At 37.5% G+C, this 26,299-nt stretch overlaps 5 protein-coding genes across 7 annotated transcripts in view; 1 reads left to right on the forward strand and 4 right to left on the reverse strand.

Moving 5' to 3' along the window:
• Positions 1 to 536: 536 nt before the first annotated feature.
• Positions 537 to 4,701, forward strand: gjb3 (gap junction protein beta 3). Of its 2 annotated transcripts, XM_084096215.1 has the most exons (3): positions 885 to 936; positions 2,354 to 3,390; positions 3,738 to 4,451. In XM_084096215.1, exon 2 carries the CDS (start codon positions 2,414 to 2,416, stop codon positions 3,344 to 3,346), a length of 933 nt encoding a protein of 310 aa, XP_083952341.1. In that variant the 5' UTR covers positions 885 to 936; positions 2,354 to 2,413; the 3' UTR covers positions 3,347 to 3,390; positions 3,738 to 4,451. The 2 variants fall into 2 exon arrangements, with proteins under 2 accessions (XP_083952340.1, XP_083952341.1); XM_084096214.1 differs by having other exon boundaries at positions 537 to 936; positions 2,354 to 4,701.
• Positions 4,702 to 5,669: 968 nt separating this feature from the next.
• Positions 5,670 to 11,123, reverse strand: hmgcl (3-hydroxy-3-methylglutaryl-CoA lyase). Its single transcript, XM_084096266.1, has 8 exons — positions 11,002 to 11,123; positions 10,816 to 10,899; positions 10,314 to 10,421; positions 10,074 to 10,169; positions 9,731 to 9,879; positions 9,340 to 9,592; positions 7,992 to 8,117; positions 5,670 to 6,775 (listed from the first exon to the last, which is right to left on the reverse strand). Exons 1-8 carry the CDS (start codon positions 11,098 to 11,100, stop codon positions 6,674 to 6,676), a joined length of 1,017 nt encoding a protein of 338 aa, XP_083952392.1. The 5' UTR covers positions 11,101 to 11,123; the 3' UTR covers positions 5,670 to 6,673.
• A 295-nt stretch (positions 11,124 to 11,418) lies between these two features.
• On the reverse strand, positions 11,419 to 15,711 carry zbtb8a (zinc finger and BTB domain containing 8A). The gene is made up of 4 exons (XM_084096397.1): positions 15,284 to 15,711; positions 13,505 to 14,328; positions 12,526 to 12,695; positions 11,419 to 12,259 (listed from the first exon to the last, which is right to left on the reverse strand). Exons 1-4 carry the CDS (start codon positions 15,574 to 15,576, stop codon positions 11,939 to 11,941), a joined length of 1,608 nt encoding a protein of 535 aa, XP_083952523.1. The 5' UTR covers positions 15,577 to 15,711; the 3' UTR covers positions 11,419 to 11,938.
• Positions 15,712 to 15,815: 104 nt separating this feature from the next.
• On the reverse strand, positions 15,816 to 20,799 carry gale (UDP-galactose-4-epimerase). Of its 2 annotated transcripts, none has more exons than XM_084096398.1 (11): positions 20,647 to 20,799; positions 20,099 to 20,228; positions 19,573 to 19,688; positions 18,192 to 18,305; positions 17,853 to 18,029; positions 17,668 to 17,781; positions 17,520 to 17,586; positions 16,639 to 16,724; positions 16,471 to 16,548; positions 16,252 to 16,366; positions 15,816 to 16,164 (listed from the first exon to the last, which is right to left on the reverse strand). In XM_084096398.1, the coding sequence occupies exons 1-11, from the start codon at positions 20,647 to 20,649 to the stop codon at positions 16,100 to 16,102; spliced, it is 1,065 nt and encodes a 354-aa protein (XP_083952524.1). In that variant the 5' UTR covers positions 20,650 to 20,799; the 3' UTR covers positions 15,816 to 16,099. The 2 variants fall into 2 exon arrangements, with proteins under 2 accessions (XP_083952524.1, XP_083952525.1); XM_084096399.1 differs by having other exon boundaries at positions 19,573 to 19,685; positions 20,647 to 20,773.
• A 1,079-nt stretch (positions 20,800 to 21,878) lies between these two features.
• Positions 21,879 to 26,299, reverse strand: part of LOC311071987 (cytospin-A) — a 15,298-nt gene continuing 10,877 nt past the window's right edge. The window contains exons 6-12 of the mRNA XM_084096659.1: positions 25,246 to 25,330; positions 25,101 to 25,158; positions 24,886 to 24,964; positions 24,674 to 24,779; positions 23,368 to 23,484; positions 23,221 to 23,280; positions 21,879 to 22,786 (exon numbers count right to left, since the gene is read on the reverse strand). Of these exons, the coding sequence (XP_083952785.1) occupies positions 22,697 to 22,786; positions 23,221 to 23,280; positions 23,368 to 23,484; positions 24,674 to 24,779; positions 24,886 to 24,964; positions 25,101 to 25,158; positions 25,246 to 25,330 (595 nt within the window). The 3' untranslated portion in view covers positions 21,879 to 22,696. The remainder of the gene's footprint in view (positions 22,787 to 23,220; positions 23,281 to 23,367; positions 23,485 to 24,673; positions 24,780 to 24,885; positions 24,965 to 25,100; positions 25,159 to 25,245; positions 25,331 to 26,299) is intronic.

Genomic DNA, 26,299 nt, shown 5'->3' on the forward strand with positions numbered 1-26,299 from the left:
GAGACTTTTCCTGTGGAAAATTCAACTTCTGGTTTACTGGGAATCAAACCACCAGTCTTTTGTATTACCATCCCAAATCCTTAACCATTAGGCTCCCGCCACCAGCTAAAACTCTAACAATGATATAAGGAGAATCAAGTTGAGATAAACTCACATCCAAACCAAATGAAGGGCTTTTGCCAAGGATTTACCATAGACCTAATGCAAGAGTGGCTTGGAATACATAAACAATTATTACCCAAGATAATTAGTACCGAATTCTCAGCACGACACTAAAAGCGTGTCTGACAAAATAATAAAAAGTAAAAAAAACAAACATCTAAAGCTATTGTTCAGGACGAGGTGTGGTCCTTTACGTGACTAGGGAGCACAGACATTCATGGACAAGTTTGAACATAGAGAAGCCTGCAGACGTTGGCAACTCCACAAACCACTAACAAGCAGTGTTTGGTTGACAGAGCTGTCCAAACAAAGGGAGTCTTATTTATTGAGCAATAAGATGGAAAATGTTACTAGGCTTCACAGGCAGGGGTTTCCTATTTGTCCCACGAAACACAATGCAGTATCATCATATTAACAGTAGGCTATGCAAAACAATAACAACAACAAAACTTTATGGTGTCATATTACCAAGTAATTTTAGACACTGTAACTTCAGAATAAGAACAATACATTGGACATTTAAGATCATACACGGGAATGCATGATGGTTTTACGAGCATTTTACACACACACACACACACACACACATTAGGCTATGTATTTAATTAGCACTATATCTTTAAAGTAAGAGGTTTATGGTAGAGCTGTATCCTCTAGTCTGGAGACTGAACTCCACCCTCAGTGAGGCGTGTTAACTAAACCAGATCCACAAGGAGGAAAGAGAGGAGAAGAGTTTAACAGCCGTTGAATTATAAGAGGACTGAAACATCCAACGTAAGTAGTAAACTTTGTTTTTGTGCAATTTGTTCAAATGACAATCATCTGCGCTAAAAAGGTTGTCATCACTATAATTTCCTCGTTTCCGTTCATTTACCTTAATATGTCGTTTCTGCTTGATCAAAGCGATTTTATTCATCTGGAATTGAAGGCAAAGTGGTTGAACTTTTTAAAAGTAGAGCAATTAAACTTTCGCTTACGATTTTAGTCGGTTGATTTTTTTTAAATGTGAAATCTGTCTTTAGAAGCGCTGTTATAATTATCTTATTATAATAAATATGCCTACCTTTACAAAACTTAATATTGTTATAGCCTAATCAGTGTTACAAAACCGCGAATGACAATTAAAAACGAAAAACGCCGACAGCCATAGCAAAGAAATTCTAGACACAAAGTAGCGAGAAAGAGAGCGGCACTGGTTATACTTTGACTGCAGTTTACAAAAAAGAACAAAAACAAATTCAACACATGTTTACGTACTTAAAATAGGCCTATCATCAAATGTTAAACCACATTCATTCGGTTGAGTGAAAAATGTTATGGGTCTGTCAAGTTTCAAAATAACAAAAGAGCACCATAAAAGTATCATTATTCTGTAGCCTATTTGGCCTTCTGAAGTCATACTCTTGTCATTCTGTGACTAACAGATTAAAAGACTAACAGATTAAAAATTAAGTCATTATTCACTGTTAATTCTCCTACTAGTGAACTGCTGTGATCAGATCATTGAGTCAATTAGTTGAATTCAAGAATTAAATGAGTTCAATTCATGAATGAATCATTAAGGGCCTCTTTCCCAAAATCACCACAATAATCCATGAACTATAGCCTATGGATAAGAGTGGCCTGGATATTCTTAAAAAATTACCTTTGGGTTTTTTAACACAACACCATTCTCAACTAAAAACGGAAAACTTTTTATGTGTTTTGGCCGTTCATTTACACGGCAACTGTGTTTTGGGGGCCTGAAAATGCAAACTTTTAAAAACGGGTTTCAAAGTGCAAGTTTTTGAAAGCATTACTCCGTGTAAAGTACAAAAAACACAATTTTGTGAAAATGGTGGCATCATGCGTATTACTTGTTCAGACTACAGGCGCATAGTTTTTCTTTACATCGCCAACTACTGGCCTGGCATTAATAGTATAGCGTTTTTAGTTGTTTTCCCAGATCCCTGTGAATGGGAATGTTTTTGACAATGTTGTTGTCTCTGCACAGAAAACGCAAAGGAATTTTTTTCAGTTTTTAGGACATCATTGTCGTGCAAACGTGCCCTTAGTGTGTTGGAATATTGTGAGGGCGAGTAGGCCTAAATGATGACATAATTTTAGCTTGAACTATCCCACCATATTGCTTTTTATTACAATACGTTGTTTTGAATGAGTTCACTCATTGTGATTTTTTTCTATCTGACAGATTCAGTGTCGAAGAGGATCAGAGGAAGAATTCAGAGAAGTGAGTGCTTTGCTCTGAGCCATGGACTGGAAGACTTTTCAAGCCCTTCTCAGTGGGGTGAATAGATACTCCACCGCGTTCGGCCGGATCTGGCTCTCTGTGGTTTTTGTGTTCAGAGTGATGGTGTACGTTGTAGCAGCTGAGAAAGTTTGGGGCGATGAGCAAAAGGACTTTGACTGCAACACCAAGCAGCCGGGCTGCGCGAACGTCTGCTACGACTACTTCTTCCCCATTTCGCACATCCGACTGTGGGCTCTGCAGCTCATCTTCGTCACTTGTCCGTCGCTGATGGTCGTCATGCACGTGAAGTACCGTGAGGAGCGCGAACGCAAGTACCGTGTGAAGCATGGTGATAAAGTCAAGCTCTACGACAACACGGCGAAGAAGCACGGTGGACTGTGGTGGACGTACCTCATCAGCCTTTTTGTCAAGACCGCCATCGAGATCACCTTCTTGTACATCCTCCATCACATCTACGACAGTTTCTACCTGCCACGGCTGGTGAAGTGTGACGTCCAGCCGTGTCCCAACATTGTGGACTGTTACATTGGCCGACCCACAGAGAAAAGAGTCTTCACCTACTTCATGGTCGGAGCTTCGGCACTCTGCATAGTGCTCAGTGTCTGTGAGATCATCTATTTGATCTCCAAACGAGTCATTCGCTGTGCCAAAAAGTTTAAGAGACCCCACAGGAGTAGCACACCGCTTGATGGACGATACCGAGACGAGGACAGCAACTGCACCCTTCCTATGCATGAGTTGGACAGCAAACCCCAGTATAAGATGGAGTCTAAACCAGACTTTAAGCCTGAGTATAAACCTGGGTCTAAACCGCAGTTTAAATCTCAACTCAAGCCAACATTTAAGCCAGCCTATAGGTTGAGCGTGGACATGAGAGCTTCTGCTCCAAATCTCTCAGTACCTATGTACAAGATGCAGTCTGAAATCCTCTAAAGAACGTTTCCCTCTGCGTCAAGTATTCACAAAGTCACACAGAGGTATAAAATAGGCTTTGAAGGTCTGGACAGTCCCAATGTCTTTCATTGTCCATCAAGACCTTTTGAACTGTCAGTCTTTTTGCCAGGTGTTTGTCATTTTGCAGAAGGTTCATGAAATTCTGTATGCCAGATACATTTCCCTTGAAAATAGCAGGGATTAAGTGTTTTGCCTAATGGCGAAGTGGGGATTAATCAGTATTGTGATTTCACTGCTACCTGGGTTCAAACCTGGAATAACAGCCTAGTTCCTATAGGCTTTGATGCCAGCTCAAATGACTGCATTATCACCATGATTCTAAGAACTCGTGCTGACAAAAGCATTCCTTTTCTTCTCATTCATTTCTTAGAAAGAACAAAGGTGAAAACTCATGAAAAAGCAAAAGAGTCATCAAATGACCAGAAAGGCATTTATGGAGAACACACCTTCCAAAAACAACCTCCGCCTTCACACGCACAAAGAATGATAGGAGGAAGAGTAGTTTCATTGTATGTGAGATGTGATGAAAATGGCTCATGGGTCATTGATTGTTTACAATGTATCATTTCTCAATGTCCTGGATTTGTACCAAAGATCAGAATCAAGTTTCATAGTTGAAGCTGTTTTGACTATCACAGTTTCAGAGAGATCATAGTTTATGTTTATGTGCTTACACTTCTGAACTCTATCTGAACTCAAATTCTTATGCTGGAAAAATGAGTGGTATATAAAATAAACCACAGTGTCTAAAGATGGACAACAATGGAAAGTTTTTCTTCTACCATTTGTTGTAAAAGACTGTGGACTAACCTCTTCAGATCTATACTTGGCAAGCATTTGTAAGAATATGACTTTGTTCAGACTTGTTGTTATGATCGTGTTACATATTTTAGCTGAGATGTTTCATGCTGCATACCCTGCCTTTGTATATATATAAAAAAAATTAAATCAATGCACTGACATTATTTTATGAAATATCTTCAGGTTATTGTTTAAATAGCTTTTATGACAATATGAGATGGTTTTGTAAATTGAGGAAGTTTTGAAAGTTTATTCATTTTGATGCTCTGTAAATAAAGGATATAAAAGAACCATTTTGTCACATTTTTAAAAGATTAACAGTGTGAAATTGCAATTGCTTAAATCATGAACAGACATTTGAATCAAAGAGGAAACAATAAAGGAAGTGGATAAACAACTTCAGTTCACTTTCACAGAACATGAACATTCATTATCCTTTGTCAGAAGTTGCACATTATAAAATGGGAACCCATTGTAATACATTTATGATGACGTATTTAAAATAGCATTCAAATGTTTTGGGTCAGTAAGATAAAAAAAAAAGAAAGAAAATAAATTAATACTGTTATTCAGCAAAGACACATTAAATTGATCAAACCACAATAATACATTAACTATAGCCTATGGATAGAGAAAAAAACTACACAAAAGATTTAATAAATGCTGTTCTTTTGAACATTTTACTCATCAAAGAATCCTGAAAAATGGATCAGGGTTTCCTCTAAAATATTTTTTAAATATTATTTTCAACACCAAATGAAGACTGGAGTAATGATGCTGAAAATTCAGCTTTGCATCACAGGAATAAATTACATTTTAAAATATTCAAATATAAAAGCGATTTTAAATTGTAATAAAATTTCACAAAATTACTGGTTTCTGTATTTTAGTATTGACTGCTTTAAAAAAGTTTACTTGCTCTAAAAGTCAGAATTTTAATGGATCAACATCACTGGAACATATAATATCTACCCAATTTATAGGTACCTTTATTATGAATGTTTGGACAAATGACAGATTTGTTTCATATAGAGACATTAATATATAGCTTTTTATATATATATATATATAACTTTTTTTTTATAAAGTCATTCTTCAGAATAATCACATGTATATGCAGCCCTCAGCCATACATTTACCAGACGCCACTTACTGATGAAAGTACAAGAACTATTTGATCAAGTTTTCACTGCTGATGAACTCCTCAAACCTTAAATGAACTGTAAAATATGTTTTTGAGAGTGTGTGTATGATGTCAAACAAAATGCATAAATGTCCAAGAGTTGTTGATCCAGCTCATCAGCCTTCAACGGATAGGTACATTCTTTCCTCTTTTGGCAAGAAGATTCCAGTTTGTTACAATTGTAACAAAGAGTTCAGCTGCCCGTCAGCCTAACCAGTAAGATGATTCCAGTTTTTTGTTTGTCAGTTATAAACAGAGTTCAGCTGTCAGCCTAACCGGTTTTTTAGTCTAACGATAAGTTTGCCACATTACATAAGGACTCGTTCACTTTTTTTATTATCTTGTCTTTAATCAATAAAATTAATTACATCAATTAAACATCATAAATTGTGGACCAAAAAATAAAATAAAAATCACACAATGTCAGTTAACAACACAAAGAGAAACAATAATAAGCCGTTTCACCCACAAGACATGTCTAAAAATCTACAGGCAATCAACAAACCTGCTCAGCTTGATTTCTGTAACAAACACGTTGCTTTTGTAAAAGGATTTTCCTTCAATCATTTTCCTCAAACTATTCAAGTCTTTTCCTGGAGAGGAACAAAATTAATCAGTAATCAGTTATCATAATTGTGCATCAGTTCCACTCCCTGAGAGTCTTTTCATTTTAAAGGGTTTGTTATGACTACCAGTGTTGTAATGCATTTTACTGGTAATAACAGATACTTCCGTTTTCAAAATTAGCCAAATTGGCATTCGCAGTCACATATCTGGGGATGTTAGACATAAAACCATGTGTGACACCTCATTCCATGAGGCATTAGTTATAATACTAATCAACATTAGTAATGTGATGCAGTCTAACCAGCAAGACATTTGCACATATATGATTAACAATATTCTGGAAAGTCAAATTAGATCCCTCTCTAGCATTTATTGCCTTTAGGCATCATAAATTGATCTTACTTCTGGCAGTACATAAAACACTGAATTAATTTATTAGAAATAAAAACAACTCTGTATTTACTGATTGCCTGTCATCAGTTATCAAGGCACAATAGAACATTTTTGGTCTGTCTGGTTGTGAACATTAGGTGATAAAAGTTCACAAGCGTCCTTTTTCACCACCAGACTAATTCCCACATTCACTGTAGAGAACGGATGTGCTCATCCCCAGAGTCTAATTCCACTGTGATTAGAGATGCTTATTTTAAATATGCTGTAAATTAAGAGGCTTCACTGCATACTAAGGGATAACACAGTGTGACCTCCACAAGAGTGAACCCAGACTACGATCAATAAGAAGAGAAAAAAAGTCTTCAGAGCTTGCAGGAGGCCTGAGCAACTTTTGAATTTGTTCTTCTGTTAAGTGAATGACAGATGTATGAGCCAGCGTCCAACAGTTTGGGCAAGTCCACTCCCTGAAACACAGAAACAAAAACCTGAATGAGTGGTATAATTGTTTAAAAATATTATTTTTACCCAGAGCTTCATGTAAGCAAAGATATTTCATAACATTTCATGACAATTCTCAGTCCCCATTTTAAGCCAGATGCACACAGTACGATTTACAATAGTCCTTTATGACTGTTGCTTGTCAGACTGTATGAACATGATCCCCGCTGTAAGCCATGTCACACTGTGGGATCTCAGTTAATTAATCAATGTCAGACTGTACGGCAGTCAAGACGTGTTGAAAAGGGATGCACACAAGAAGACTCGTAGGGGGTTTTACATCCGTGAAGTGAGCTGAATTACATGCGGGATTGAAATGTTGGCTGGCAAACAAAAACAATCTCTAGCTTTAATTTTGATCATGACAAAAGACGATGTGTGTGGAGCAAGTGGTGGTTTGTTGTATCTCTAATTGCATCATTAGGTTCTGTGCTCCTATTGGTTTTGATTTGATGGTTGTCGTAGAAGTCACATTACAGGACTGTGCTTCAAATCTTCTGACACTGCAATCAAATTTCACCTCAGATGAAATTCTGGCAATGGTCATTAATCGGCTGTCGGTAAACATGTCAAAATAATTGTCAAAGACATCTTTTAGGATTTAAAAAAATTGTCTCAGACGGCCAAATCATGGCCAAAAATCGTGCAGTGTGACTGTGAACCAAAGTTCAGATTGTTATGAAGAATGTCACATGACTAATGCCAGTATGCATTGATTGGCTGCTGATTTTACAGGTCCCTAATTTTAAGGTTCTCTAAATGATTACAAAAATCAAAAGCAGAGGCAGAACAATTTGTTTAATTTATGTTTAGTTTGTAAACTTTTTTTCTTTCTGAAGCTGATAATTACCTTATACTCCTATACAGTGTAACTACTGATCAAATAAATGCAGTCTTGGTGAGCATAAGAGACTTCTTTCCAAAACATAAAATCTTACTGACCCCAAACTTTTGAAGGGTGGAGTACTTTAAAGAAAGTCCCAATTAAGAAGATACACAATCATCCAGCAAAATCAGTCATTAGGTGTAACATCACCTATCAAAACCAAGTTGTTTTGGGTAGGGCTAGTAAGATGATGCATTTACAGACCAGACCAGACCAACTTTCAAAAAGAAAAATGACCCAAGTGACAGAAAAATTGACAGAAAGAATAAGTACAGACACAGTCGTGTTGGACTTACAGTATGGATTCCCAGTCCGTGCAGCATATAGACCACATCTTCAGTTGCAACATTCCCAGAAGCGCCCTGGGCATAAGGGCAGCCGCCTAGCCCTGCAACAGATGAGTCCACGACACTTACCCCATTCTAGAATAGATCGCAGGAAACAAAAGTATGCTGTATTTAAAAAGTAGTTGCTCATTTTAAGAATGTGAAAAATAACAGAATGTACGGTATGTACGCAAAGAACAGGTCTCGATAGATAATTATAGCTGCAAGCATCGAGGACAGGCCCAAGCCCTGACACCACCGTCATCCCGGTGACACGCACGCACGCATTTTTTGTAATATTTTATTTAGAAATAAATGGTGTATAATTAATTATTTAGAAGATTCAAGACTCTTCCAGTTCCCCATTTGTCATTATTGTAATCCCTCGCCATTTCAACTTTGTTCAAGATACCCAACACACGTTCGCAATTTAACATCTTCAATATATTGGCATCATGTTAAGAAAGTTTGGTGTAAATTGTATGAAGCCCTTTGGTGCAGTAGTTAAAAAATTAAGAGCTTGATTAAAAAATCCACATCCAAACAAAAATATCTGACTTCCTGTTGGTCGGAGCTAATGACTGTAAATTAAAAAGTTGTCCGGCTTGGTGTGAACAATATATATACCGAGTTTAGGGACTGTAGGTAATCACAGAGGGTAATTTCAAAGCATTTTGAAAGTGACACACTTCCTCCTGCCAGTTGGTGGCACTATGACTTTGAATCACAATAGTCACATTCATGTGATCGCCCTCCTACAACGAACACACAACTGAAGTTTCATTAAAATCAATGTACGCAGATGTTATAACACATTTCCTGTTTCCCTATTTCGCCAAACTGTTCGAGATACAAAAAATCAGCTAGCAGTTTTGCATCAATGTCTTGGCTGCACGCTTACCAAGTTTGGTGGCCATTGTATGAATCCCCTAGGAGGAGTTTATCAAATTCCAGAGCATGCGTTTTTCAAACAACCCATAATAGCCGACTTCCTGTTTAGCTGGCGTATGACTATGAGAGTGAAAGTTGCTTGGCCCGATCTATAAGTGTATGAAGTTTGGTTACTGTAGGTGAAAAGGAGTGCGCTACAGAGCCCCTCTAAAACAACCATATAAAAGGGCATGATTGAGCATGATCAGGTCCACAAAAGTGCCCAAAAGGTTAAAAAAAATGTACCTGAGGAAAACAATAGGGCCCAAGCCCTAAGGGGAAAATACAATAAAACAATACAAATATAGTAAAAAATATCAGTCATGACAGACAGGCAAAGAGACACTGGGCAATGAGCATGATTCCACACACCCTCTGACTCACTCACCTGTAATGCCACAAGTATGTTAGCAAGTGCTTGTCCATAAGTGTCATGACAATGAACTGCTAAAGCCTCCACAGGAACCTCTTTCTTCACAGCATTCAACATCTCCGACATGCCACCCGGAGTGCCTACTCCGATGGTATCGCCAAGTGAAATCTCATAGCACCCCATGGAATAGAGTCGCTTAGCAACCTCTGCCACTTTGTTTGGCGATACCTTCCCTTCATATGGACAACCGAGCACACACGACACATAGCTTGGAAAAACAGAGCAAAAGAGGATTTTTCAACAATAAGAGCACAGTAATCTTAACTTTTTGCACACTTGGTTATGAAAAAAAAAATAAATAAATAAAAATAAGTGAGACAAACTGTGCAATCCGCGTTTGTCTTACCCTCTCACAGGAACTCCCTCTTGTTTGGCCGCTCTCATCACGTCCTCAAAGCGCACAAGACTCTCATCCACTGAACAGTTTATGTTCTTCTTGCTGAAAAGCTCTGATGCAGCACCAAATATTGCTACCTCTTTTGCACCAGCCTTGACCTGAGATAATATTTATATATATACAGTACTGTGCAAAAGTCTTAGGCATGTTAATATCCCCCCCATAAAAGTATTAATTCTGTTAAATCTAGTTTACTTCTATTTAATCTTACTGACCGAAATCTTTTTAATGATACTATAAACATATATGTTGTACAGCACTAGCACATGACAGTCTGCTGTTATTCACTCACTGCAGCCTGAAATCCTTTCAGATTAGGAGTTAGAACGGGGTAATTCACGCCAGGTTTCTTGTGGAGACCACGCATCACTTCCTCCTGATCAGCCATCTACCAATCAAATGCAGCCAAACTTCAATGGTTACATCAAAGATCCTCTCATAATTCGTTATTTTATTGCGTTTTATGTTGTGAAGGTCTATTAATGTAATGTTTGCATGCTTCATTGATGTGTGCTGTAGTGCTTTATCTCACCTGAGGGACCCATTTAGGTGAAACAAAACTTGTGGCCTCAATAACAGGAAGTCCCGCCTCAGAAAGCATATCAATCAGACGGATCTTCACTTCAGTGGGAACGATGGTCTGATGGACGCAGAAATTATATATCTCCTCTATTTAACATCACATGTTTCCCAGAACTTCTCACACTAATACATTTCCATGAACTTGAAAATGTTTTTAAACAAATAATTAAAAATAAATTGCCTAATAAAAATAATATTTATATATATATATATATATATATATATATATATATATATATATATATATATATATATATATATAAATAAAGGTAATTAAAATGTCTATACCTTACTATACCTTTGAAATTCCATGATATTTGCAAGACTGACTTGATTTACTTTGAGACACCAGTGTTTGACAGTTGGTAAACTCAAAACAGATGTGATAACCACATTGCACATTGTCATGTTGGATTTTGATGCAGGCGGATTAATAACAAAATGATCTTCACCTTCTCATTCTGGAGTCCATCTCGGGGTCCAACCTCCACAATCTTAACCCTCTCTGGGAATGACTGAGTGGCAGACACACTGACCTGTCAAATCACACACACACAAAAATAGACAAACATGCACAGAAAATGGCAAATACAAACCACATAACATCGTCACATTCAGAGCAGCAAATAAAAACTTACGGATCTGAGCACGACGGCGGCAAAGGAGTGCAGAGCAGGTCGGTGAACCCGAACAGAAGCGAACGAACCAGGACCAACTCTCATCATAAGCGCCGCCATCTTTACACGCCCCCATTAGCCCTGACGTCATGACGTCTTATATGAATTTAGGTCTCGCGATAAATCGGGATCAGATTTCGAGAGCTAAATGTTTTCTCGTTTGCCCAAAAAGTTTTTGTTAAATTATAGTATAAATGTAGAATGAGCAAATTTATTTGCGTTTTATTCTGGTTAAATGTAAATGATGATTCTTACACACACTGCATGTATAAAATACATTTCTTTAGTCTAAAATTAAATAATCAAAGCAAATAACTGTCATGTCAAAATAAGACAAATTGCAAAGATGATATTTCCAGAATCAAACAGAAACACATACATTCATACATACAATATTTTATTTAGACAATGTTTAAGTTGAGCCTGTGACTGATAACAAATAACTTGTTGCGATTTAAATAAATAAATGAGTCTGTTACATATTACACAAAGTAGGTCATGTGGACTCCATGCAGCATAGTATATAAAATGATAAATGTAAACCTTGGCATTAATACTAAAGTTTGAACAATTGAAATCACAGAATTTTTCATTTTTAATTAAAGAAAAATCCCAGTGTCAGCCTTGGATCTAAATTGAATTACCACATTGCCCATAAATGCCTTTTTTGAAATAAACTAAATATACTTTAAATTACAGAAATATACTTGTACTTTTATAAAAACTTTAGATACTTAAATACTTTAGATTTGTAATGAGAAAGTATTTTTATTTGTACAAAAACGCACAATCATTTCCCTTATGAAATTAAGAGAAACATTAACAGATGTTAAACTGCCAAGACGACAGCTCTTACCCATTCACCCTCACACACACACACACAAACACAAACATATCATCACTTTCCACTGGCTTCCTCATCACTGTCCTCCACTTCCTGGATAATGAGATCTGCTCCAGAATCTTCCGCGAGGTCATCGTCGTCCATGACCCATGTAATTTGCCTGTTGTCACTCATGTTCTCTTCCACACCCAATAACAGGCCTTCCTTATCCTCATTTTCATCAGTTCCATCTGTGATTAACTCACTGTAGCCGCTTTCCTGAATGCAAACGTCACACAGCCTGTATTTGCGGGTTCCCTCGCTTACCACTCGCCCATTGACTTCGGTTACATGCCGTTTGCACTTCCTGCACACCAGCTTACGGGCCTGATGAATCTGTGTAACACAAGTGTTAAAAAGGAGAGTGGATGTTTAGATCTATCTCACATCAATATAATTTTTCTTTTGTTTAACAGACTGAAAAACATATACAATTATATATAATCGCATCTATTACATTTGACTGAATTCAACCCTGACTTAATGTGATCACGAAGGAAGTACAAGATATGATGAATTAATGACCAGCAGTAGCATGTGGATGTGTACAGCCTGTGGAGGTGTTAATGAACCGGACATGTGTGAAGCTTAGTGTTTCTCACCGTCTCAAAATGGCTGCGCAGGTGTTCCAGGCGAGTGAAACGTTTGCTGCAGGCCTGACAGGGATACGGACGCTCACCTGTGTGACAGCGGAGATGACGCTTCAAGTCTGCCTTCCTCTTTACTGTGTGCGTGCAGAACGGACATTTGTAGCGCATAGAGGGAGTGGAATCTGAGACAGAGAGAGAGAGACATTGACTGTCAGATCCCTTTCACGCATCACCACATTAAATAACTATCTGAAAGCCTATTTAAAAAAAAATCATCTCTTGTTTACCCAGAAAGTCCAGAAACATTGCATAATATAGAGATATAAAGAAAGAATCAGGGGTGTGAAATGTGTGATAAAGGCCTTAAGGAGAAATGTTTTTAATTTGTATCTATTGTCCAGATTTTGGCTGTTGATTAAAACCTTGAATAGCTCCTAATAACAAAACAGATTTGTGCAATATGACTTGACTCTTTCACTGTGGGAGGCAGAGAAAGTCTTGCTGGAGGACAAGAAAAACACTTTATATTTATGTAAAATAGAAAAGAATAAAACATAATTTATATATATATATATTTTGGGGTTCTGTAAAATTATTTTTTTAAATGTTTTTAAAGTCTTTATGCACACCAAGACTGCATTTATTTAATAATAATAATAAAAAACACAGTAAAAACAGCAATATTGTGAAATATTACAACAATTTAAAAAGTTTCACAGTTTCTATTTAAATATATCACGTGTCGCGTGATCCTTCAGAAATCATTCTAATAGGCTATACTGATTTGTTGTTCAAGAAACATTTCTTATTACCAATGCTGGAAACAGTTGTGCTGCTTAATATTTGATGAATAGAACGTTCAAACGAACAGCATTTATTTGAAATAGATTATTTTGTAACAACGTAAAAGTATTTACTGTCATGTTTGGTTAATTTAATGCATGCATTCTTGCTGAATAAAACTTTTAGACGGCAGTGTAACAGTGATTACCTTTATTGAACACCCCAACTACCCCAACAATGGACGGAAGGTTGGCGTACAGCTCGTCTGCTTTCTGCGAGCAGTGTGACACCACCCCCTGCAGGTCAATGAGAGAAGTGTCTTCTGTTACCAAGCGACTGGTGGCGGTTCTTTTCCTGCTTCCTCTTCTCCTGCGTTCCGGGAGCCCGGAGCCGTACTGCTCCTCCTCCAGGCTGGACTGCGGAGGAGAGTTCAGCTGAAGCCCTGACGGCTGCGGGCTGGTTCCGCTGAACTCTTCCTGCGGCTGTTCATCCTCCTGTTGATCCCAGAGTCTGGTCTGAGGGCTCATGCTGACGTCACACATGTTGGACTGCTCGATGACGTTCTCACGTCTGTCCTGAAGCGGACTGCTGTCCGACAGACACGAATACCGACTCTCATCGTCCTCTTTTGCACTGATCTCAAGGAAAGATTTAATGAAGGCCTTGCAGTAGGAAATCACGTCGTTCATCTGCAGGTAGCTGGCGGCTGACATCACTTCTATTACATTAGAGCTGTTGAGCTCCAGCTGACCAGAGTAAATGAAGTCCAGGATGATGGCAAAGATATCAGGGCTGAAGACATCAAAAGAAGCACTTACAGACTCTAGAGTGTCTTTAGATCCCTGAGACAGCAGCATCCTGAAATATCCACTGCTGCCGTACAGGACATTGCGGTGTGCGCGGAAAATCTGACCCTCAACCAGCACGTTGCAGTCACAGAACAACTCCTGCTGCCTCTGCTGGTCCAGCTGCTTTAGCAAACAGCTCTGGTGAATGGCTGACATATCTGCACTGGTCCATTTGTGAACAGGTCTGAAAAAAGAAGTGAGAACTTTAATGAAGGGGGGGGGGGGGGGGGGAGTTGTCTAACTTCTCATTATATTTAGTTTTACATTATTTCTGCAGCGTGTATGTGTGCTTTTGTGTGACGTAATGGCAGCGATTCGATTTCACAAGGAGGCCGTGAGACTCCGCCTACTGTTCTCTGATTGGACTACGCACCTGTCAATCATGTACATTCGCTGTGGAAGGGGCAACACCCGACTTTGCGCATCGGGTAACAAGGGAGAGAAGCAGGGAGAAAAAAAGGAGGAAATACAGAAAGAGGGAGAGAAGACGAGAAACGCGGGTTTTACACTGACGCTTAAGACATTGAAATAATTACAATAAAGAAAAATTAGGGGACGTTCTTGCTGTAAAAAAAATCTCCATCATTTGTCTCCCCTCGCAGCACGCGCACACTACCAAAACTGGGTTACACCGCAAGTCAAGACATAAATAAATAAATAACCAAATTAATATAAAGCCATAGAATTCGTAGCAACCGAGAAAACGCTCGACAAGTCATTTAGCTATGAGATTAAAGTGCTCTGCGCCCTTTATGTGTAAAACGCCCGCCGGATAAAATAATACCTGAGATAACGCGCACACACACGCCTGTACTTCACTAAAAGGGCATTTAAACATTAACCAGACATATAATTTATTTCATTACGAATTAAAGCTGTCAGATAAGGGAATAGAGGCAGTGGGGTGGTTTCTGACGGGAGCCCTGTCGTCCGTGGAGAGCCGCCCACCGAACCGACCTCAGGCTGGATCTTAAAACGCAAAACACCCGGCTTTGCAACACCGTCGCCTTTTTTTCATATTTCGGATTACCTGAGCTCGGACGCCCCGCGGGTTGACGCTGAGCCTCGTGCTGGACCCCTTCGCCCACCCTCTTCACCCGGGCACCGTTTCCCCCAGTCTCTTTAAACATAATACTCACAGATGCCCCGCGTCACCCGCACTCCGGTACGGTCGACATGTCCCACTTTCACAAACCATCTCCATTTCTCTGCCTACTTTGGATGTATTTGTCCAGCTTTTGTTATCAGGGCGAACTGCTTTCACTTCCTGCTTTGCCCGAAAGACCGAAACCCGTTTGTGCTGGAAAAACGTTTTGCTGACGTGGGTGTCCGGAGCGCCCGGGACCGGAGAACCGCTTAAAGCACACGCGCCCCCGTACAGCAAAACCAAAGCATTTACGCCTTCTGGCCTTAAAATGAATAAATGTCCCATTTTTTTTTTTTTTTTAGCACTTATGTTGGCCCTCTCGTCTCATAGCCAGGAAACAGCGCCAGTGATTTGATAGGGGACTAATTTAAATTTCATACACTCGAGTCTAAGGTGTTTTATTGAAGCATGTGTTTTGTTACAATAACCTGCCAGGTAAACCAATAACCAATCAGTTAAATGTTGAAAAAATTACTGTAAAAATGTAACCCCCTTCCAGATAAAAAGAAAAAGAGAACACCACATATGAAATCATTTTTATTATGTCAATACTGACAAGGAAGTATAAATAATTCTATATTAGATCAATGTACTTTAATACAAGTGAGATGACATTAAAAAAAAGAGAGACAGATGCTGAATTAGATGAAATCATTTGTTTAGATTCAGGCCTCTTGTAATATAATGATTTTACATATAATTATTACAAATGAAAGAAACCATAGTCCCAGTTTGGCTTTGTTTGTTTTTTTTGCTATGAGGGCAATTCCCTTATTTTTTGTAAGAAACAGTCTGCATTCATCCAGCTTCAAGGCAGTGCTCCATTACTGAATCCCGTGGGATTCTGGGATTGCCAACGCCATAGATCCTCACCTGTGTGATCAGATAAAAGATTAATCGTGAGCTGTCAGTATTTCTCACCCATTTAAATCTATGAAAATACTTTTAGTTTACACTTACACATCCTCTCCAGGCCGTATTCAGCCTTCCAGCCCAGTTCTTTCTCCGCCAGAGTTGGATCTCCATAGCAGGAGGCCACATCCCCACTCCGCCGAGGGGCAATCTGATAGGCAATCTGGAACCAGAGGAAAAATACTACCATTGAAGAAAATATTGCAAGTTTAAACACCACATTGAGATTTCATATATGCTTTGGACCACAGCAGCTTTACCCCTCACCTTTCGACCTGAAGCTTTTTCCATGGCATTCACCATCTGTAGCACCGAGTAACCTGTACCTGTGCCAAGGTTATAAACCTTCACGGAGACCAGGACAGAAAAGTAAAACTGAGAAAAAGGTATGTGAAAAACTGAGTACATTAAAGAGGAAGAAAAAAAATGTCGTACTTTACACCCAGAGCTGTCCTTCAGTTTCCTGATGGCAGCAATGTGCCCCTTTGCCAAGTCAACAACATGGATGTAGTCTCTCACACCTAGCCAGGAAGAGTAAATCAGTGTTATTGAAAAGGAACATAAAATGGGAACAAAATGAACTGAAATAAAAACATAATTAGGGAGAAAAAAACTAACTAAACAAAATTCATGAGTACAAAGCAAACTAAAATAACATTACATGGTTATATAACACTGTATAAAACCTTTACAACCCTTCTGCATTAAACATTAAAATGCTTCCGACAAAACATTAGACACTGCATAGAATTTTAACTGCATTCATTAAAATGATAAATGATACCAGTTAGCACAAACTTAGACAGCACAAAAAAACCCCAAAAAAACCACTAAAACAGAAACTCTGAAAAAACAACAACCCTTAAATACAACCAGTGTTATTTTAATATTTATATACTGTTACAATAATTATTAAATAACTTTCATTTTTATATTTTCAATTTTTTAACTTGAGTTAAGGTTTTAGTAATTTTGTTATGTGCTTTGTCATTTTTATTAGTTTTTAAAAAAGAAATCTCCTAATTTTAGTTTTAGTCATTTTAGTACTTTACCTTAAACAGATTATTTCAGTTAAATGCCAAAGGGAAACTTAACTAGTTTAAGTTTTTTATCTAATGTTTTTAGCTTTAAAAGCTTTATTTCAATTAAAAATTCAATAAAAACCCCCAATGTTTAATAGTTTGTTAACATTACCAACACATAAATATATGAATAAAAAAGAATTGATTATTCAAAAGTAATAAAACTCCAGAAATGAATAAACAAGAGACAGATGTTAAGACAAAAATAACATGCTGAAAACCATCTCTCATTACCGGTCCCATCAGGTGTGCTGTAGTCATTTCCAAACACATTCAGATGTTTTCGTCTTCCAACAGCAACCTGCCACACAAAGTGAGAAAGAACAACATCCTTTACAATGCACACAGACTCCTCTGAACCTCAAGTGCTCAGACAGGTTACCTGGGCAACATAAGGCAGAAGGTTGTTTGGGATTCCCTGAGGATCTTCACCAATCTGTCCTGAGATGTGAGCACCAATGGGATTGAAGTACCTGAGCAGCACAGCATTCCAGTCCTGCGAGACATTTGATCAGTTACACATCTGCCACAGAGACACAAAAGCATCATAACAGAGCGGTCAACTACCTTCTCTGCTGTGCACTGGTCCCTGATAATTTCCTCAATGAAGTACTTGGTCTTGCCATAGGGGTTTGTGCAGCCACCCGCTGGATGCTGCTCATCAATGGGGAGTTTCTGTGGGTCTCCGTAGACGGTGGCAGAACTGCTGAATACCAGATTACGCACCCCATGAGACTGCATCACCTGATTCACACACACACATACACACACACAGAGCCACAGCCAGTAAGGCATTCCTTCAGAGCCGAAAGCACTAACATGCACAAATAATCAGATTCATATGGACTCTCCATGCATAAAAATGATCCATGCAAAGACATTTACAATTTCAGACACATTTCTTACCTCCAGCAGATTGATGGTTCCTGTGATATTGACTCTGTAGTATTTTAAAGGCTGTTCTACTGATTCACCCACAGCTTTCAGTCCTGCAAAATGCATCACTGCATAGAAGGAGTGCTGAGACACAGAGGGCAGAGAGAAAACAATGAAATCATTTAACCATTAGGGGACGCTGTTTTACATTTAACCAGCTCAGTTCAGAAATTAGTAGATTGATTTGAGTCAAGAAAATGATAGTATGAAGGAAAGCACACACACACGCATATATATAAGTGGTGTGCGCAGTGGTGTTTTAAAATGAGGCAAAGTCCTCACTTTTTTTATGTATCAAATGTAAATTTATGTCCCTGTTAAACTTAATTTTCCTGGTTAAACGTTACATAAAAAAAGAAATAATAATTTCCGACTTGGAAACTCGTATTTTCCCACTAGGAAGTCTGAGTTTCCTACTGGGAAATCTGAGTGTCTTAGTAGGAAATCTGATTTGAGAGGGAGTTCATGACCAATTTCTTCAGCAAAGACAATGAATTATAATAATTTCCTACTAGGAAACTCGTATTTTCCTACTAGGAAATCTGAGTTTCCAACTGGGAAATCTGATTTGAGAGGGAGGTCATGTCCAATTTCAGGAGTAAAGGCAATATTATAATAATTTTCTACTAGGAAACTCATATTTTCCTACTAGGAAACTCATATTTTCCCACTAGGAAAATCTATTTTGCATTTTATGTATTACACTATGTAATGTTATATTTATTAAACCAAGAATAAATTTAATCAAGTTAGTATTTTTATGCATTTTTTACATTTATTCCAAAATAACTAAAGGCAGTAACAATTTAAACACATTTGTAAATTAATGTTCAGCTTTTCTTGTTAATAGTCAAGACTGCACACAGACAAAGATGTACCTTTAATTTTCCCAAGCTGATTGCTCACTAAAACCCCCACAGTCATCATGTTTCAACGCCTGAAAACGCTAATGTGGACGCAGAGCGTTTATAAATGAAAACGCCGTTTTCAAATGTATCCGGATTAATGTAGAGCCTCAATTACCCCCCATCAAACTCACTGCACGCTTTGGGGGGGCTCCCGGTGTAACTTTACCTGCGGGTGGCACTGTTGGACAGTGTAACTTTATAAAAATGAGTGACATTTACATTTTGTAATGTCACATTTTCCAATATTTGCATTGTTTTATTTTTATAATATCGATTATTTGCTCATACAATTTTTTTTGAGACACTGCCTCCCCATCAGGAAACGCATATATATATATATAAACAGCAGACATGTTGTGGCTCAATGTATAACAGCAAAATGAAGATTAGATTTCATTATACAGGATACATGGATACAAACAAGAGTAGGCGTTCATTTTTACCTTTTTAAATATTTTCTCCAGTCCAGGTTTATCCAGAAGGTCCAGCTCATGGAACTCAATCTGAGTGTTCAGAAACTTCTCTATCCTCCGCAAGCTCTCTGGAACATCACCCTCTCCTCAACACAACACACATCCACAAAGAATGACGGACATTTAAAAAATACATTAGAAAATACTGTCAGCTAACAAGAAACTGAAGTTTTGTCTTAAACCAAGATGCAGAGTAAGCAATATTACAACAATATTTTTTATTTAAAATTCAAAATGTAATATATAAATATTGAATACTATAAATAGGAAAAACTATGTAAAAGATTTAATATTATAATAAAATATTTAAATTCATACTTAAAAAAAAAAAAAAAAAAAAAAAAAAAAGTTTAGTTAGTTAACTGTTACTTGATATATTCCACACAAGGGCTCATTGTGCGTGCAGGATATTTCTGAGACTCTTTGTAATGCAATGTGTTCAGGATACCAACAAGGACTTTCAGCAGTGTAGTGTGATTTATAGAAGTCCGTTTACCTCTGACAGCATTACTGAAATTATCGATGACCACAGGGTGATAACCAGCCTCAATGAGCTCCACAACACAGTGGCTGCCAATGTATCCACCTCCTCCTGTCACCAAGATCTTCTGACCCATGTTGAGAGCCTTCAGCACAGACAGAAAGATAGACAGACATACAAAGGTGAATGTAATTACTGGATCATTGTTAACAGGTATGTGGGTGTGTCCTACCTTTACTCAACCTGTACGTGCACTACGTGGCTTTGCCTTCATCAGTAGCATCCTGTTTTACTGTATGTGAATGGAGCTCTTTCATTCATCAATGGCGGTCAAATCACAACTGCATTTAAACCTCACTAATGATTCCCAAAACGTTCAAGAGATCAATTTAGTTAAAATCAGCCGGACTACACTGGTATACACTGACTGCACTGATATTAAACACAGAAAGATTTTAAATGTCACCTGACTGAAGGAAGAAAGTAAGATATCTGATCTCTCAGAACAAAACAAACAATATAACACAACACAACAGCTCACATTTAGATCTATTTCCACTCACCATGCTGATGAATGCGGTTCAGTGAGGGTTATTGGAGAGCAGGCAGGTGACAGGCGGGAAGAGTTTACCGAGTCTGTTTGGTTTATTCATTCTTGGTTCCTGGTTTCAGGGATACGTGGAAGTGTGTGAAGCAGCTAATGCGTGAGCTGCATCTTTTATTTTTTTAAAGTAAAAGTCTTTCATATTTTGATTAATTTGTCATTTTCAACTGCCTTTCTGTCTTTCTCAATCACTCATTCATCCATGCATAATTTTTAGTGTTCTTTAGCAGGAGATCAGTGTCCAGTAAACCAAAACTGTAAATGCCCTCCTGCATTATATGCTCATTAAAATGCGTTCTTTGGAGAAAAAAGTAAATCAATATAAATATATTACAAAATATATCAAGTATCATGGAAGCCTTGAACCACAGTGTGAAAGATGTAATGTATATATTAATGTGGTGACACATTTTTATTGTTATACACTTTTTTCCAGCTTTATTATTTTTTGTTGCATTTTTTTTCCTTTGAATATTTTTTTTATATAAAACATTTTTTAAACAAACAAAAACCAGAGAGAAAAGAAAAATATCAAAAAGATTGAAAAAGTAAAATACAATACAATACAAAAAACAAACAAATAAACATCAGAAATAGACTAAGGAAGGCAAAAGGATTCAGTAATATATACTGTATATACATTTACTTACACTACCAACATAAAGTAGCTACGGCTTTGATTAATCATGCGTTCTCACAATTACTTTTATTATGAAAAAAAGTTGTTTCCTCACGTGAGAACTATTTTCCCTTACGCACACAACTTTCATTCTGACGTGTCTGTCCAAAAGATCATATGTCAGTCAACTGGTTTATTCATTTATTTCAAAACAGGAAGAGTCACTTCTATCCATTAAAGACCACTGAACTAAAAATTGCATATAGGAATATAAATATAAATATAAATGCATTTCCAAGAGTACCAGAGCGACTTGATTAATAAAATAAACAAAAATACTAACGATCAACAATGTGTGTATATTTCTGTACCAAAATAATTTCGCGCGGGCTCTGACATTTGAGACTATTGAATCTGTAAAGTGCAGTTAACCATTTATGATGATGCCTGTCCCTTTCATCCACACTTTAAATAAGGAATATTCATTCATATGTTCCTATTATACACACATTTTCAATCACTCTCAAGTTTTGCCAAGCCTCACTCCTCATTGGTCAATGAAACAAACAGTATAAATAAAAATATTTATTTATTAATGCTTGTCTTTGGAATCTTACTTTCCATTAATATCTACAAAACGCTAATGGCTGTCAGATTATCAGTGGGTTTTGGGGCTCAAAGTCAACAAAACAGGATGATATTACAACCGCTGAATGAATCAGCTCTGTTCCTTATTCAGACTTTTAATATCACAGAGAATAAAACATGGCACACATACAAAAGTAATGATTTCTGTGATTTGTGATTTACAACGTAGTTCATGTCATGTTGTATCGGCATAAAAAAAAGAGCAAAAAGAGAAACTGACTATGAAACCTGCAATTCCACATGAACACAAACAGAGGGCAGAAAGCAGCAATAATAAAACAGGACACTCCTCATCAAACTCACAAACCTTACACAAACACGCCGCTCTTCTTTAGGAGTTTTGCTCAGGAGGTCTATAATACTAGAACATCAAATAGTATTCCAGTTCATCTCAGTGGGATGAATGCAGGACCCACACAAGTATGCATAACTGCAATAGAAAATACTATTGCAACCTTTGTTTCATGCCAACTTTAAGTTCATTTGACACTTTTAAGAGCCCTTCAGTATAATATAATGAAACAAGCAATTCACTAGTTGGTTGCATTAAGTCAGAACACATGGCAGGGTTAGCGGGCCATGCTAACCATCCAAACTCAAATACAAACCATCAACAAAAGATGAACTTTCAGGTCTACTTTAAGGTTGTTCAAAGTTGTGTGCTCCTCTCTGAGGCCATATTGAAATTTTGAAAGCATTTGTGATGACTGTGCAAATGATCAGTACATGTATATCCGGAGTCTCACATCTCAAAATGTCGGTAGATGCTCTCTACGTATTCCAGAACTCGGTGCCAGTCCGGTGCATCATCTTTTAGCATCTCCTCCACCGTCTGAGGAACCACAATGAAACATTATTCACAAATGAACAACCACATGAAATCCTGTTCAACAGGATCAAGCCAACCATGATTGTTAATGCATTCAGCCAGGCATTTACATTTCCAGTCAATCATCTCTGAGTAATTATCACATTCAGCCATTCATTTCTGAGTCAATTACATATCTAATCAATCATATCTGAGTCTTTCTCGTGTCTACTCAATCATGAGTCATTTTCACATCTGGCCTGACATGTTTTTCATTCTCATGTCTTGCATATTCTGAAGTCAGTATCAATATCTGAAAGAATGTTTTTGATTCAAGCTGGAACTAATTAATTGTGCATTTGGTTGATTGGTTTGGTGGCTGAATCAGGGTGGAGTAATTATAGGATTAAGTTATGAATTTAAATATGACAGCTTAGAAAAAAACTCAATCATCTCACCAGTGATGCAGAGATTCCAAAGCCTTCTCCAGTCTGGAATGCAAGAGTCAGGTTCTCTTTCTATGGATAAAATCATCATAAAAATCATCATAACAACCCTTTTGCTAATATGTTTGCATGCAAGCATCTGTAAGATGTGTGTATTACCTTGTTCTGTGGACTGAGTTTGTCATATGGTATGTGAGAGGGGAGGTAACTGTGGTAAATCGCACAAAAGGCCAAACCGTCCTCCCAGCAACTGCTGAAATTAGTGATCTCTATATTCTGCAGGAAAGACAGGAGGCAGCAGAATAATAGAGAGACAGGCAGATATTTTACATCAGTCAGGACAATTTTAGACAATTTTATTGCATCTTTGTTCTGGCCAAGAACCACCCACTTTGACAGGAAGAGACTTGGGTGGTTGATATATAAAGTGACCAACCACAGTTAGTTTAGTCTTTGTTACATGCTGTTTGGTTTTATAGTGTGTATCACAATAATAGACCTGTGTAGAAAAAGTTTATTTAAACAATGGTGTGGCTGTCTTCATGAATTGGTTGTACAGAAAAAAAGATCAATAGAACTCTTCACACTCTGTGATGACAATTCCTGTCTATAATAAAAATAATAAATCCCTATTGTTTCACAATACAATTAAAAAAGGCGGTGGAAAAAAGACACAAAAATACAGTGAAAACATTAATATACATTTATATTATTTATTTATATTTATATTATAAAATAGAAAACAATTTAACTGTTTTCCATTTTAATATATTTTAAAATGTAATTTATTTTTGTAATGGCAAAGCTGAATTTTGAGCATCATTACTGCATTCTTCAGTGTCACATGATCCTTCAGAAATCATTCTAATATGCTGATTTGCTGCTCAAGAATCATTTCTTCTTCTTATTATTAATATTGAAAATAGTTGTGCTGATTAATATGTTTTATGAAAACTGTGATATATTTTCAAGATTCTTAAAGAACAGCATTTATTTGAAACAGAAATATTTTGTATTATTATAAATATCTTTACTGTAACCTTTGATCAATTCAATGCATCCTTGCTGAATATATTAATTTAAATATAAATATATACATTTTGCTGACTAAATGTATTAATGTATTGCTTTAAGAGCCTCAAACAAAATCAAAATTGCACTTTAGGAAATCCAGTGACAATTTCTTTCGTCATAGTGTTTGTTGTTTCAACCCAGTAACTTGTAAACATGACTTCCGAGGCTTTATTTTTTTGCAGGCAGACTGATAAAAAAAACCCAATGCGAGTCAGACAAGAGCTTTCCAGATTGAGAGAGTGCTTTTGAGTTGTGTGTACAATGTGCATCAGATGGTCGGTGAAAGGACTGTGGGTGGTCCGTGCTGTCTAAGGCTGAGACAAGGGGGTGTGTGGCCGACTGCCAAGTTTGATCGGTCAGCTATTTCGTTTAGTTTGGTTCAATTCATTACCTTGTATCCCTGAGTTCTGCCTTGACACCAGCGAAGCAGGGAGTTCCGCCTAGAACTCCCATGAAGCCTCAGCGACCTGAGTCCTGATGGGAAATCCTCCTGTGTCCTGATGGGAAAGGAGATGGATGTCAATTCTCAATTATTTTACTATCATTCCAGTGTTTCTCATGAATGAATGGTAATAAAAAAAGAGATAATGGTGTTTGATTTACCTTGTCCTGTTGATCTTATTTGTCACATCTAAACCCGAAGAGTTGCATGTTTGTAGTTGTGAATTCTCCACTTTCTTGTCTGTTAGACATGCACAGACACGCACACAGGATAAATCATTTGTGTCCGTATGAGTCTGGTATGCTAGCAAAAGTACAAATATTCAACGAAACCCAATGAACAGGATATTGTGCAAATGAAACCCCTGTTTTGATACCTTTAATGGAGCTGGTCATGTTGCTCTGTTGCTCTAAACTTACTGCTTGAGTCTTGCTCTGAGGAGTGAGCAAATATTTCAGATGTATTAATCCAAAAAATCCCAAAACTGAAAATAGCAAATATGTTTTACTTTTTCTACTCACAGATTCTGTTGTCATAGCCATGGAGGGTTGGGAAGTACCATTTACAACAACATCAGGGTAATTGGAGGGCAGTCTGCACAGACTCCTGAAAAATGATGGAATGATCCATGAATGTAACATAGGTCTCTTTGACAGACTATGGGCTGTAAACAATGAATCATTTAGAATCACTAAACAATGCTCTCAAATCAGATATGTCTGCAGCATGCATTACAGAACTGTGCACTGATTCACAATGGAATGGAACTCACTCGATGAACAGACAAGCTTGAATAAGACTGAATCAAAACTGATTCATTGATTCAGTTGGGAAGTGAGAGAGAGCACTGTAGATTCCAAAGGTGTGAATCGATTCCACTCAGGCGAATCGACTCCATTCTAACATGTTCAGACGAGACAGATCCATTACCTCGATTTTCAAACTACTACATGTTCAAAGAAAGCCTGAAGAGCTAAAATTGAGGATTCTGATTCATTTTGAATTTACTTGAATCTTTTGATTCAGATCACCAACAAAGCTCGGTCAGATCCTGATTTATTCTGTGACTGTTACATCATTACTTCAGTAGGTGGTGATGAGTGAGCATCTGTTTGAGTACTGAGTAATTCTTTCAATCATTCACTCAACAGATTCCTTCAAAAACACTTGGGCTGCATCCGAAATCGTATACTCTCTTGAGTAGGTACTTATTTTGAATAAGTAATTACTTCACGAATGCTTAGAAAGTATGTTCTATACAGTATGAATGTTTGTAGAATGCATGTAATCTCGCTATGTTGCCCATATCAAATGACCTACCAGCGTCAGTTGCATCGCGTCCTTGAAAGGGACTTTGGTTGCGTCACTGCCATTCACAAATCCTCTCCTGTTGCCTCATGGGATAGTAAAGTGTTCATCATATGCACACTTCTGAATCTCGCTGGAAGAAGTAGGTCTTTCGGGTACTTTTTGCCTACTCTTTTATGACTACTGTGAATTCGGACATACTTCTTTCGTCACATACTGTTTTTCGCCTACTATATAGTAGGGAAGTATGCGATTATTTCAGATCAG

This window comes from Abramis brama (genome assembly GCF_963993115.1).
Source record: "Abramis brama genome assembly, chromosome: 21".
Lineage (NCBI taxonomy): Eukaryota > Metazoa > Chordata > Actinopteri > Cypriniformes > Leuciscidae > Abramis > Abramis brama.

Bases quoted from the DNA above. Each gene is read 5' to 3' on its own strand.
- gjb3 (XM_084096214.1), top strand. From the start codon at position 2,414: ATGGACTGGAAGACTTTTCAAGCCCTTCTCAGTGGGGTGAATAGATAC.
- hmgcl (XM_084096266.1), bottom strand. From the start codon at position 11,100: ATGGCGGCGCTTATGATGAGAGTTGGTCCTGGTTCGTTCGCTTCTGTT. The intron at 10,900-11,001 runs GTAAGTTTTTAT...GTGATTTGACAG, and splicing joins CCGCCGTCGTGCTCAGATCC to GTCAGTGTGTCTGCCACTCA. The intron at 9,880-10,073 runs GTGAGTGAATAA...ATATTATCTCAG, and splicing joins TGAAAGGATTTCAGGCTGCA to GTCAAGGCTGGTGCAAAAGA.
- zbtb8a (XM_084096397.1), bottom strand. From the start codon at position 15,576: ATGGGACATTTATTCATTTTAAGGCCAGAAGGCGTAAATGCTTTGGTT. The intron at 14,329-15,283 runs GTGAGTATTATG...TTCTTTTTTCAG, and splicing joins GCGGGTGACGCGGGGCATCT to ACCTGTTCACAAATGGACCA. The intron at 12,696-13,504 runs GTAATCACTGTT...TCTCTGTCTCAG, and splicing joins AGTTGGGGTGTTCAATAAAG to ATTCCACTCCCTCTATGCGC.
- gale (XM_084096398.1), bottom strand. The intron at 18,030-18,191 runs GTAAGAAATGTG...TGTGTGAATCAG, and splicing joins GAACCATCAATCTGCTGGAG to GTGATGCAGTCTCATGGGGT. The intron at 16,367-16,470 runs GTGAGGGGTAAA...CTCTGGTTCCAG, and splicing joins AAAAAGCTTCAGGTCGAAAG to ATTGCCTATCAGATTGCCCC.